Source organism: Haliotis rufescens, unplaced genomic scaffold, assembly GCF_023055435.1.
Source record: "Haliotis rufescens isolate VD_foot unplaced genomic scaffold, xgHalRufe1.0.p SCAF_13, whole genome shotgun sequence".
In the NCBI taxonomy this organism is placed as follows: domain Eukaryota; kingdom Metazoa; phylum Mollusca; class Gastropoda; order Lepetellida; family Haliotidae; genus Haliotis; species Haliotis rufescens.
In genome coordinates, this window is record NW_025963813.1 from 23,590,597 (window position 1) to 23,604,864 (window position 14,268).

At 39.6% G+C, this 14,268-nt stretch overlaps 1 protein-coding gene across 3 annotated transcripts in view; it reads right to left on the bottom strand.

Annotated features, from left to right (window-relative positions):
• The window catches only part of LOC124124798 (MICOS complex subunit Mic10-like), a 95,385-nt gene that overhangs the window by 26,492 nt on the left and 54,625 nt on the right, over positions 1–14,268 (bottom strand). For 2 of the 3 annotated variants that reach the window (XM_046488075.1, XM_046488076.2), the window contains exon 3: positions 10,811–10,930. In XM_046488075.1, coding sequence (XP_046344031.1) covers positions 10,811–10,930 — 120 coding nt within the window. The remainder of the gene's footprint in view (positions 1–10,810; positions 10,931–14,268) is intronic. The other variant, XM_046488074.2, reaches the window with a different exon arrangement.

Sequence of the window (14,268 nt, forward strand, 5' to 3'; positions counted from 1 at the left end):
ACAATATTATCGAAAGGCTAAAGAACCAGAATTCGCCCCAGGTCAAAGAGTTTGGCTTTATTGTCAAAAAGTTGAAAAAGGCCTTTTCAACAAATTAACCAAAAAGTGGTTTGTTAGCTATTATATGATCCATACAGGTCCAAATTATACCTACAAACTACGCCAAAGTTCTGACGACAAAATACACAAACCACTGGTCCATGCCAACCCTCTGAAGCCATATTTTGATCCTGCTGATCGTCCACAGTATCCTCCAGAACCATACCTCAATGACACCAGTAACATAGATTCAGGAGTCATGGATGACAATGAGGAACCAGTTAATGATTCACAGCCTGACAGCAGTCGACAAGCTCAACTTATCAAGAAACTGATCAATCACCTCCACAACAGAAAGGTAACAAGGTCAATTCCAAAACTAAGGCAGGCACTTCCAGCAACAAGAATTCGAAGCAAAAGACCCCAGCAAAGAAGAAAAACCCTGCTCCAAATACAACAGCAAAACCTGCAGGTTCCAGCATGACAACTATGAAGGAAAATCATGCCACACCAGGTCCTAATGCTCCAACCAAGGTAAATGAAAAGGTAAACAAAGGGAAAAGAGGAGTGAATAGTAAGCATCACCAGCCAAAATCCAGAAAACAACTTGATGACAGCCAGGTACAACCTCCAAGTCAGAGTCCAACATCAGGTAATCAAACCAAGGATATCCCTCAGGTTTTCAATCCGGAAGACATCCACTCAATTGTAAGTTCCAAGAGAGCAAATGGCAAAATCTACTACAGAGTGAAATGGAAGGATCCAGAAAGAGGAAACACATGGGAGTATGGCAGCAGCATTCCAGACTCCATTCAGAGAGAATTTCACCTCAAAAGAAGTATGTCAGGTAGACGTAGGAAAAAGCCCCTGAAAAAGCATAAGTTCTTCAATCAGCTTAATCAAGGTTCCAATGGTAATTCCGTTCAACCCTGCTCACAAACACCTTGTTTCCAACCATACCTAAACATTTAAATATCTTATGATGTGGAAGAAGTAATAGGAATCGAAATGACCACTGATAACGACTGCGATGTAAAAGTACATACTTCGGATCCCACATATGCACCTTCTACAGTTTACTTTGAATCTGTCTGCCCATGCCTTATAGCAAATTACCTAACTGATAGTTGGGATGATCTCCTTAAAGTCACAGATGGACTAATGCCAGAGCTTTTTGACCCATTACCTAGACCATACCCACCCATATATGCTTCCAAGAAGGTATATGACCGACTGCTAGACTGTGATGTCATAGTGTACAAAACATATGACGATACAAGCCCATCTGCACCTTATCATTTGGATTACACAAATCATGTTTCAACAAGACACGTAGGTGACTTCCTAAGAAGAATACAAGCAATGAATGAAGAGAGTTACTGGCTGCTACGTTACGACCTCACATACCCATAACAAAAATAACCATGATTACCACACACACTATTTTGAAAGTGTTCCTCCCCACCTCACACAGCGCTACCTCGATGACAAGGAAGGATATCGCTGAGTGGTTAAAATTCTATGGACACAACCTCAAGATTATCCTCAGTATCATATGTCTCAACTACCAATCTATAAATCCAAAAGGGTTATTTTTCTTTTCACATATAGAAAGGGGAAACTTAGACCCAGCCTACCATACCAGCCTACAGGATCAACTCCCTACATATGTCTGTAGATGCCAAATGAACATATTCTTGACTAAATTCAAAATCTCCTGAATAAATGGTGCAAATCACTAAACAGCTATCAGCTGTATCTTGTTATGTTTACTTGTGTCCAGTCTTTTCACTTTGGGTCACCAGTTTCGCCAGTTGAGAACAAATTGCATCAGCCTGATCATCTGAATTATTTGTATCACAACAAAGTTTGAGCATTGACCTGATCAACCAATCTCAAAAGCGAAGTGAAACAACACAAACTGAACCATAACGAATCAAAATGAATCAAACCGTATTGCGAATCGAAATGAACCGAACCGTATTGCAAATGGAAATGAAATGAAGCAAACCAAAGCAAACCATACTATGAATTGAACCGAAACCATACCGAAGCAAATCAAACCATATAGCGAACCGAATGAAACCAAATGAAACCGAACCATATCGCATTGAACCAAATTGAAACGAACAAAAATCGAAGCGAAACAAACCAAATTGAAATAAAGCAAACCTAACAACCGAGATGAACCAAAACAAAGAAAAGGCAAACCAAAAAGTTACGAAAACTAAAACATAAATCTAAAAAGGATATACATAAGTTCTAACTCTTTATTAATTGTATACCTTATTAGTGTATTTAATCAATGCACTTGTTATATGCACATGCACATATATGAATATATAATGCATCTAATGACTGTATCCAAAAATAGAAGGATATTTTTTCCATGATATACTTTTGTAATTTGCCGCCAATACATTCTTCCTGGTCATGACACCATTTATTAAAGCATGTGTACCTTATAATGTACTGATTTTTTTACATCATAATTATCATATTTGTTTTATTTTCTAGTTATTACATACAAACTGAGGAAGTATGGATAATTTTTATATATGACATATTATTTGAACATGCTAACTCTCTTTTCTTTGTTTTCCATGTAAAACCTCTACAACGGATAATGGACACAGCCAACTATTCTAAACCTCAAACCAGGATGTGGAACTCAAGGCCTCCTACATCACCCATAAAACCACCAATACAGAGTGCCAAGACAAGCCAGCTCCACATCCAGATTCCCTGATGACAGCAGAAAGAACTTTCACATTATGTTTCCTTATACCAAAGAGACTCTATAATAATTTTTATTTACTATACTACCAGTTTAACTTAATACATTGTCCATCTAAGCCATAATTATATAATTTTACACGTTTGGGGTCCAAACCTTTTCCGACGGAGGGGAAGTTATCATGATATAACATTTATACTAAGTTTTCCTATAATAATTAGATCCACATCAAGTGCTTTTATGAGTTATCATGGTGTAATATTTATACATCATTTTATATAATTATAGTTTAGCAAGTAATACTTATCATCAGGTAAAATGCATATATAAAATATCAGTAGTTTCAGTTATAGCTTTTTAGATAGATGCTAGCCTAAGGTAATGGGAGTGCATCTCTTAGACATACTATTCAATAAGACAAGAGTTATGTCTACATAGTTTAATAGATTTGAAGCTTAAGGTATCAAGATGCCATCTCCCAGAAAAAAGATATGTCTACATAGTTTTATAGATTAGCTTGAACTATTTTATTTAAGCAAATCTGGCATCACTTATATTAGAATAACATTCAGCAATTACTTCAATTTAGACTCATTAAGGATTAGCCCCCATACAAGCTCGTCTATAGTGCATTAAGGATTAGCCCCAATACAAGCTCGTCTATAGTAACACCATAATCTCTTTCAAAACACCCAGTAAATATGTCAACAAGATAAGTGCCAGTCCAACAGGATTAACAGGATTAAGTATTCCTCTCTGTCTAGCCATTCATAAACCATAAGCAGGGTTAGAAATTGGCACTACTCCTATAGTCCTTGCCAAACTGCCCAATAGTAAAGGTATCCTAAGGACTAGTAGAATTTTGACATTTTTAAAGGTTTTGCTATATGCTATCATTATAAGGACTAGTGGACTGAAACTGTTAGTTTCTACCGCTGATAAGGCACAGCCCATTGTGTATCAACCAATCATATTCCATTTTATTGTTCTAATTTTTGTTAAATACATACAGAAACCAAATGTTAAGCAGAAGGGGTTTGACGCTCATACCAAGCAGATCTCTCTCACAGCCCAGAGGGTTGTACCGACTCTCTGTGGCACCTTCAGCTATTTTCTAAGTAATTGTAAATTGTTCATTGTTCTTGTAAATAATATTGTAACTAGTCTCCTGTGACTCCGGCTCTTTGCTGACTAATTCCCCCAAGAAAACTAGCACGCCATTTGGAAGGTTTTGTTCAACCGAACAGAGCCATAAACATACCATAATACTATCGTTGGATGCATTGTTAAAGAAGACCGGTGTAGAAATAAAATTACTTACCGATTACGATATGCACTTGTTTATTTAGAAAGAATTAAGAGGTGGTATATCGATGGCGGCTAAAAGGTATTCTAAAGCAAATAATAAATTAGTGGAAGGATATGACCTGAATAAACCCGACACGCATATATTATATCTCGACCGTCAACAGTTTGTACGGATAGGCTATGAGTCAACCTTTACCCATGGGTGGTTTTGAGTGGGTTGATTTGAATGATATCGAAGTGAATAATATCCATGAGGTCGATGTGAATAAAGGGTACATACTAGAAGTTGACTTGGAATATTCAACAGAGTTACATAAAGACTATAACAGTTATCTGCTAGCTACCGAAAGATTAATGGTGAATAAAGATTGGATGTCGGAATATCAACACTCCTTGATGGGTAATACTAGGTTAGCTAACGTAGAAAAACTTGTACCAAATTTGATGGATAAGACAAAATATATCGTTCACTACAGAAATCTCCAGTTATATCTATCGTTAGGTATGAAACAAAAGAAAATACATAGAGTTCTAAAGTTTGATCAAAGCCCTTGGATGGAGCCCTATATAAGACTGAACACAGATTTAAGAAAGATGGCTACCAGCGATTTCGAAAAGAATCTATATAAGCTCATGAATAACTCAGTATTTGGTAAAACTATGGAGAATCTGAGGAAGCGTGTTGATGTTAAATAAGTCAGATCTAATGAGGAAGAAAGACTCAGGAAACTTATAGCCAGTCTGGCTTTTAACAGAAGCAAGATATTTGATAACAACTTAGCAGCGTTGCATATGAAGAAGAGTAATATAAAATTCAACAGACCGGTGTACGTTGGTATGAGTATTCTTGACTTGTCAAAACACTTAATGTATGACTTTTATTACAACGAACTTAAGAAGCAATACGGCGATAGATGCGAGGAGTTATATACCGACACAGATTCTTTGTTGATGGAAATACAAACCAAGGATGTATATAAAGATATGGCAGAAAAAAAAAATGTACGACACGAGCGATTACCCAAAAGATAATCCACTGCACAGCGTAGTAAATAAAAAGGAGTTATCTAAGATGAAGGATGAATGTGCTGGGACTCCTAAAGCGGAGTATGTCGGATTAAGACCCAAGATGTATTCTATAAAGAAGTCCGATAATAGGGACATAAGAAAAGCTAAGGGTGTTAAGAAGTATTTGGTAAAAAAGCATATCAAACACGAACAGTATAAAGAATCATTATTCAACGGTAGAACGTTCAAACACGAGGTGAACTCTTTAAGAAGTTACAATCACAGGATATATGGATTAAGAATGAACAAGACATCATTATCCCCCTTAGATACAAAGAGATGGATTGATAAGGATGGTGTAACTACCTACGCTTATGGTTATGGTGGTAATACAGTATCGTTGGGAACTATGAGCAACTCTTCTCGTACAAATGCCCTGCCCAGTCCATCTTTAAGATAATAAAGAATAGGCTCTCCTTCTTTCATAACCAACCGACTAATGTTATATGTCTTAAGGGACCAAATCGGATCGGTTGCGCGAGGTAGGCCTCCTCCGAGTTCACCGGGCTGGTATAAATATCTTACGCTTACTCTATCCAGAAGTTTTTGTTCTTTGCCTCTCCTCGGTGCTGAAGATTCGGAAGTCACGGATTTCATTTTAATCACATCGGATGGTTTCTCCCCGATTAATCTCGTTACTTCATTATTCAGCGCTGATACAGCAGCTGATAATCGTGTCACCCATTTGGTTGATCTTAATCGATCCGATTTCATTTCGATCCCATACTGATATCCAAACAAATGTTCAGCTAATGTCCGGTTAAATCTTTCAACGATAGCTTGACTACGGTGGGCCTCTTTTTCACCACACCTGATTTTGACATCGTGCTTTATTAATAGTTTAGTTACTTAGGTAAGGTCTCAGATGAGTTGGTAGCATGATGGCCTTGAGTGGATCCTGACTCCTGATGTAAGGGTTCAGGAATTGTTGTATTGGGCGTAACTGTAATCGGCCTCTGTTGGTCAGGTCCTGGGCTGAGGTGAGTAACCCTAAAAGCACTTGCCAATGGTGAAGTGTGCGTGATTGACAAAGAGCAGGTGACAGGAGGCGTAAAATCTTGTGCCATCTGTCCCTCGGGACTGATAGGAGGTTCTGATCTGTTTGAATTAGTCCTCCTATGAACTGGAGTCGAAATGATGTAGTTAACTCCGACTTCGCCTCGTTGATTATCCAGCCCAGTTGATATAGTAGCCTTCTGGTGAATTCCTGGTGGCATACTAACGTCGGTGTGTGTTGATGACACAGGAGACAGTCGTCTATGTAAGACTCGAACCAAATGTTCCTCAGGTGTAGAAACGCAGTTATGGGCTTCATTATTCGTGTAAATAGCCACGGGGCCACTGAAATGCCAAATGGGAGTACTGCCCACTGGTAGTGGACCCCATTGAACTGGAACCTGAGGAATCTGCGATCGTTGGGATGGATAAGTATGTGCAGATATGCATCCTGTAGATCGATACTCATCAAGGAATCGAACGCTTTTATGCTGGCTCTGAGTAGTCTCAATGTGATGAGGCGGAAATAGGTTGGATGCTTCAGATAACGCTCGTTGAAGACAGAGAGATTGTGTATCATTCTCATCTTGTCTGAGCCCTTCTTGGGTACCAGGAAGATGTGAGAATAAAACCCGGGTGTTAACGCTGGGGTGTGTATAATCTTTCCAATAGTAAGTCTATGTTGGCCTTTAAAAGGATATGTTGCCTCCTTGGATAATTCCAAGGGAGGGGAGCCGTGGTCAACGGAGGAAAACCTCTATGTCTAGTTGGTAACCGTGGCGTAGAATGTTGAGAATGTAATCGTCCCTGAGGATGCTCCAGTTCTTCCAAAATCGACTCAGTCTCCCGCCTACGCGGATATCGACAATTGGGACGACTGGGGGTAGGAGATCCCAGTCATGACTGTCCAACATTTCAATGTTTGCCCCTCCTATCGCCTCCCTTACTGTGGTATTTACCACGTGGGGATTGATAAGAACCTCAAGGTTTCCCTCTGCCATGCCCTTTACCACGAAAAGAATCTTGCACCTGTCTTTCCTTAAGGCCTGTAATTGCTTGACTTGCCTGATCGCTGGGGAAAATTCTGAGAAACATCCTCCAAAGCCTTGAGTGCCGTTTCATCCCTAGCGTAACCGGAAACTTTGGCATGCATGTCCGAAATCTGTTCGTTGAACAGAGATGAGGAAGACCAAGGTTGACGTAGCAATCTGTGCTTAAACTCTGAGTCCCAAGTAGATAGGGCTAAATAACCCAGTCTCTGAGTGACAGTTATTTCCGCCAACGCGGCTTTAAGATGATTCCTCATATGGTCAATCTGACACTGTTGAAAATCAACTATAGTTTGGAGGTGATCTAGTCGGTTAGGATTATCCTCTGACAGATCCTGCTCTACCGCACGAGTAGACGATGCTAATGCTGATAAAGGTTTTAATACCCTTCGAATTTCTGTTTCAATAAACGCAACTCTGGTATCCTGAACCTTAAGAGTCGTAGGCCTTGACGAGCCTGCCATTTTCTGTATATCCTCATCCAAACTATGTGCCTGGTTTGCTGCCTCAAAGCCATGAATAGGAAATTCATCTTTCCTAAACCTGGGAGGCCTGAATGACGGTGTAAGTGTTAGCCTGGAGAAGTCCTCATCCAAAGATCTAATCATATCTGACATCATAGGGTCAATCAGAATCGACGTGGGATGTGTCCAAATAGTATCTTTTCTATCCACCCCACGACCCGGGGAAGGTACTGAAATGAGGCGGTCAACAATCTGATGAATCAGAACAATGTTGATGTGTACGTCTAGATGGTGAACGACTTCTACTCCGACGTGAAGTTTTACTCCTGACCGAGGGCTTAGATGAACTGCCTGGTGAAAAGGAATCATGAGTTGATGTCCAAGTACGAGCAGGTGTACTGGTACTACTCAACGAAGAATGTACTGTATTATGACTCACAATAGGAGTATTATATACATTAGTCACTGGAGTAGGTGGTAAAATATGTGCCGTAGATGTAATTGATGCAGGTGTCTGATACATAGGCGTAGGCGTAGGCGCAGGATACAATTGTGTCATAGACTGCTGCCACATGGATTGTAGAAAATTTTGCATCAAAACCGAGAGCGCCGCTGGAAACGTCCTAGCTGTGTCGCGACAGGCAGTGATGTGAAGAGTTCAGCTTTGATCACGTGGACAGCGACGGCTTGGTGCAAAAGTGGGATTGTGGAACAGAGCCTTCACCCAAAGACCATCGCTGGTATGCTGTCCCGGGTTTTTTTTGTCGCAAGGTAAGCAGTGAATGCATTAAGAAGTAATGCAGGATAAGTTAAAAATTTACATGATAGTACAGCTCTTCAGATGATGCGTGTGGTGCAGGAACAGAAGAAATTCAGCCAAGAATAGGGGCGTTTCTCAATGCAGAAACTCTCAAAGGAGAGGAGGTGGGGCTGTCTGGGGCCGCCTGCTGTGAGAGTGGATCAGTGTATTTAGCAAGTCTGGTAGTTTGAGGGGGTTGGTGCAGGATATCTCTAAGGCCTCTTGGGCGAACAGCATGTTGATGTTGAAGCGAATATTGTCTGGTTTAAAAGATCTCAGCTAGGTAATCTGACAGCACTTCTTTGCATGTTGTCATGTCCATGGTCATGAGTCATAAGGTGCAGATAACACTTAATAGCAAAACTGGAAAACGGCTTATTCGTTCATTATTATCATACAAGTATTAAGAGAAACAAAGATTTCTTACAGTTTTGGTAAGTATCCTTTGCGTTTTTAAAGAGTATATTTCTTGAGAATTCAAGAACATTGGCAAATACAAGGTTAGAATTCAAAATATTGGGAAACAACAAAATAATAATTAAATACACCAAATTGCTATACAGTTTTAAAAAAAATGGCTGAGTAATAGCCATCAAAAGGTTTTTCAGTATCGTTGCTGTGGACCTGTGCTTGAACTGCTTGAACAAATTGGGGTGTCATCCCTTTTTTATGATTTAAGACAATGGTTAAAAACAAGCTTCCTATCAGATATTAACACAAACAATTTGAACAAAAATGGTAGAGTAATTGCCATAATTTCTTTTTTGTGTGTGTGTCCGTACGGGAGCCAGGCTGGGTAACAACAAGTACCATCTTTTAAAGTCTTTCAGTATGAGGCGACTGGGAATCGAAACCCACAACCTTCAACTCTCCGGGCAGCCGCTCTATCCACTAGGCCACGGAGGCCGTGACAACAGACAACAGACACCAAACAACTGAGGCAGATGCAAGACATACAGGCAACATTAATTGACATTCTGTCAGGTGAGCCAAAAATGCTGCAAAACTGGGTCAAAGGTTGTAAAGCCACAATCAGCCCAAAAATTTATTATGTTATTCCTCACGCCACAAACGCTCATACATGCTGCAGTTTGCATCATAATACCTGCAAAAATAATGTGCAATATATGTATAAAATCCTATCAGAATTCTGTGAGCAGTTTTTAGTGATGCAACAGTTGGGACCCAGTTCCAAAGGCCTTGTATGAAGGATTGATTGATAAATTCAGAGTCTCACAGGACATAGAAGGAACTGAGTAATAGTGAAATCTTTTGTATACACACAAACTTTAGTCATGTGAGCAAATTGTTTTGCTGTGACAAGTCAGTAAATAAACCATCTTCCCGAGGCAAGGGAGTTAACTGACTATAAAAGTCCACCCTTGCCGAACTAGGCTAGTATCGTGGAGTTGAATTTTGGCTGGACTGACGAGTCTATGCATAGGCCAATCAAAATCACGCACCGAAATTGAAATCCGGTTCGTAAACTGTCATGCAGATTTCGGTCGATTGCAGGATTTGCACAGCATGTGCACGTGCAACTCGTTGTCAACAGATATTTTCCAAATCTTTTCAAGTTTTTAATCAAGGTGCTCAGAAGGGACTTAACTTGTAACAACCACTGGTGGCGCTACAATAGAGCCCAGTAATTCCAGCCTAGTTCGGCAGGGGTGGAACCTGGACTTTTAATGTCAGTTAACTCCCTTGCCTCGGGAAGATGTAAATAAACAGATGTCTGTGACCTTTAGAAAATGGACAAACTTAAGGGACTTAAGTTTTGAGACCATGTAATGTCCAGTGTCCACAACAAAAGATTTCACAGCTGTGTCCAGCTTTGTGTTTCAGTATTTATTGTTTCAGTTATATGCAGAATAGTTGCACAGATTTAGTTAGGCGGTATGCCAATGTTACAGCGAATGAAAGTTACCTCTTCACCAGGGGGCAGTGTTTATGTAGTAAATATGTATTGATCCTTGCACCTTGTTGCTTCATGATGGGCTTCACCTATTGGGTAAAGGTTCAGATGGGACTGACCATTACATTCGCTATTGTGCAGTTCCTACTATGTGAGACTCAGAACTCTCATAGTTTCACAGGCCATAAAAGCTAACAATGAATGGACAGACAGTGATATATAACATGATTTTCACCATGCTATAAACTGTCAGACTCTTTGGCTAAGGTGAGGAGTAACTAATGAGCATGCATATAGTAGTAAAAAAGGATGATAATCAGTGCACGACTGATCCAGCTGGCAGGGCTGAGGTATGGAACTCTGCACAGTAAATTGCAATGCCTTTGACAACTGGGCCTCCAACAGCCCTACTTTAAAATGACAGGATAAAATTACCAGAACTAACTTTAACAAGCTTGCCACCAAGTCGGAATGGTCTCTGGAAGTCATTCTGACAATTTGCATATCCCATTCCAAGTCCAACTCCTGCTCCAAATGCCACTGGCCATGGACGACCTGAAAATGACAATGATTTCAGGATATACATAATAATAAACGAAAATATACATGCAAGCAGGAATGAACACCTTCATACAATAGTTCTATTTATTGGATTATGCAGTTTGAAGTTCATGGGTGATGTGAGGTGAAATGGGGTTTAACGTTTGTCACATCATTTGCTCTTTTATCATTACTTTTGGGATGTATTTTGGTAGGGGTAGATGTCATTCTTAATACTGGAAGGGGTCACCCAAACACACCATTTTAACATGTGAAAAGCATGGGTTTTGTCTCTGACTTGATTATATAAAGCCATGTCTTAGCAGTTTTAAGACACAGTTGATCTTTCACTGTCGTGAGACCTGGCAAGGAGAAAGACTTTTGTGAGTATAATATTGTGTTATTTCGAGGATAAATGTGTGGAATAGTTATTTCATGTTTAATTGTAAATAAGATTTGCTTTGCCAAAAGGATTGTCCATCATGGAAATATAGGCTGTTAAATATGTTCTTATCAATGTTCTTAACTTCTTGTATTGAAATACATGATAGTTGTCACCTGCTAGTTGGGCATTTTTCATGATTTCAGGCCTAAGTGTGATTGCTCCTACTTGCGGTCCCTAATTTGTACATCCATCACTGACCTTTGAATGGGACACCTGATGTGAATATTGCTGACTTAACCTGATGTTAAATATTGCTGACTTAAGCTGATGTGAAATATTGCTGACTTAACCTGATGTTAAATATTGCTGACTTAAGCTGATGTGAAATATTGCTGACTTAAGCTGATGTGAAATATTGCTGACTTAACCTGATGTGAAATATTGCTGACTGAACCTGTTGTGAAATATTGCTGACTTAACCTGATGTGAAATATTGCTGACTTAACCTGATGAGAAATATTGCTGACTGTAATAAATGTAATCAACCTAAAGTATTTTTCTTTTCGTTTGTAATAATGTGTGCTGTATGTCCTTAGTTCTGCTTTTGATTTGTGACAACGTCGCATCCTAGATTATTCCACTCATATAGGGACATGCGTGCGTGCGTTTGGCTGCTTGTACTAGTCCTGACTGTTGCCAATTTGATAGTGTTATCCAACTGAGATACCATGCAGCAGTTTAACCTGAATACGTCACTCAGACACAGAACACTGACTCCGAGCTGAATTGTCCTTGTTTTAGCCCCTCAATGCCTAGCACTAGATGCCTTAATGCCTAGAACATGGAGGTGGTCTGACATTCATGGGACATCCATTTCTAAGGTCTCATTTTGGGTCTTACAGAAAACAAAAATAACAAGCATGAAATACTCATGTATTACTACTGTATTTGTAATGAGTAATGAGTAAGAATGCAACTACAATTAGAAGCGACGTTTCGGTGTAGGTTCTAACACTGTTATCAAGCAAGTGAAGTACAGAGTGTGGTTGACAAGAATATATACAGGATAGGAGGCAGTGTTTATACAGTTCAGTAGGTTTAAGATCAGTTACACTGTTGTATTTGTAATGTGTTGTGTTATTACTTAAAAAATTATAAGAGAAGTAAGAGAGATCTTACTTTACTTAAGAGATCAATGAGAGCAGGGGTCACCATGAGGTGTACTGTGAAGTACAGCACCAATCATCTGATGATCTGTGTAGTAGACTGGAGTCTGGAATGCTACAGCACTGGCATGATCAGTAAACAAGAAGTCTAGTGTAGCTCCAAGACAGTGAGTTGGAGAGTGAGTTGAGTCATTTTCCGCACATTAAAGAAATCTTTAAGTTTCAGTTTTTCACTCAGATCACAGTTGAAATACCCAGTAACTAGGCGTGTTCACATTCATGCTGCTTGGAGAGATCATGAAGTTTCTGCATGAAGTTAGTAAGTGAATGCGACAATCGTGTCCATGACTTTTGGAGGAACATACACACAGGCAATGGAGAACTTGCCAACAAGAAAAGAAATGTATTCAATACTGCGATATGAAATTATGTGCCAAGTTTGGTGAAGAATTATTGTACGGTTTTCAAGATCTGCTCCGGAAACAAGGACTTACGCCAGTCTAAATCAAAGTTGTTGCCATGTAAACTTGAAAAATAATTTGTTTTTAAATAATCCCAAACTATCAAAACGCACAAGTTCACCACTAGACCTATCTATGTGCCAAGTTTGGTTAAGGTATCTCTCATGGTTTTTGTGTTCTGCTCCACGAATGAAATGTGACGGACAGCCAGACGGACAGATCACACCCACTCCTACCCACTCCTACCCTTCCACTTCGTGGTGGGGGATAATTAACCAAAATTCTTCATGGCTTTAGAGACCCTCCATTTCATTTCATATTCTTGTGGGCCTGGAAGTTTAGAAAGAGACATCCTTTTCTTTTCTTTTTAGTGGGAAAAGCCTGAGGACAAATTTTCACGGCACCTTCCCAAAATATTTAATGGCTGGTTCTCAGCTCACTGATCATTCAAGGAAATCTATTGAATAAAAACTTAATAAAACATGTTAAATAGTCATGCAATGTACATATACTACTGACAAAAATAAGGAAACTAATTATTTGCATGTGACTATCGTTGAGGTGTACATTTACAGTATCGTGGCATTGCAACATCTAATCACAATGAAATCATGCATGAACATCCACACAGAAGCCAAAACGTGAGTGCCTATAGTGGAACACACAATGACTAATGCAACTGAGCTAGGCACACGCTAAAAAATGTCTCCCATACAGTATCTCAAGGAACAGACAAAACGGCGAATTATGAATGGGACAAGAGTCAAGGCAGTGTTGTAACAAGACCTTGGTATGGCAGGCCTAAAAACATGACACCTAGACAAGATCGTCTCTGTACATTAATTGCAGTACACAATAGATTTTTTTTAGTCCAACCTGCTCCTGTTATCAATAGAGAATTCCATATCATAAAAGGAAAGTGACTCTAAACATCTTCAGTCAAAAACGTCTCTAGGCATGAAAGCAAAGCGTCCTGTAAAGGGTGTGACCCTAACAGCTCACAAAATGGCAAAGTTTGGGGTGGGCAAGGCAACATGAGGGACAGGCTATGTGCTAATGGTGTTACACCATGTTTACAGTTGTATCAAGACTTTGCCTTCAATTCACAGATGGCAGAAAACTTTGACAATTTAGCAAGCGGTATGCCAGGGCAACAGTTCTTGACCATGATCAGTATGGGGAGGGAAGTATCATGGTGTGGGGGCGGCACCACTCATGACAGGTGGTTATTGTGAATAGACATTTGACTGGCAAGAGATAATTCCCCAGAATTATCAACAGATCTTCTGCAAGATGACCACCCCAGACTACATCGTGTACAGGTCATCACCGATTATCTTT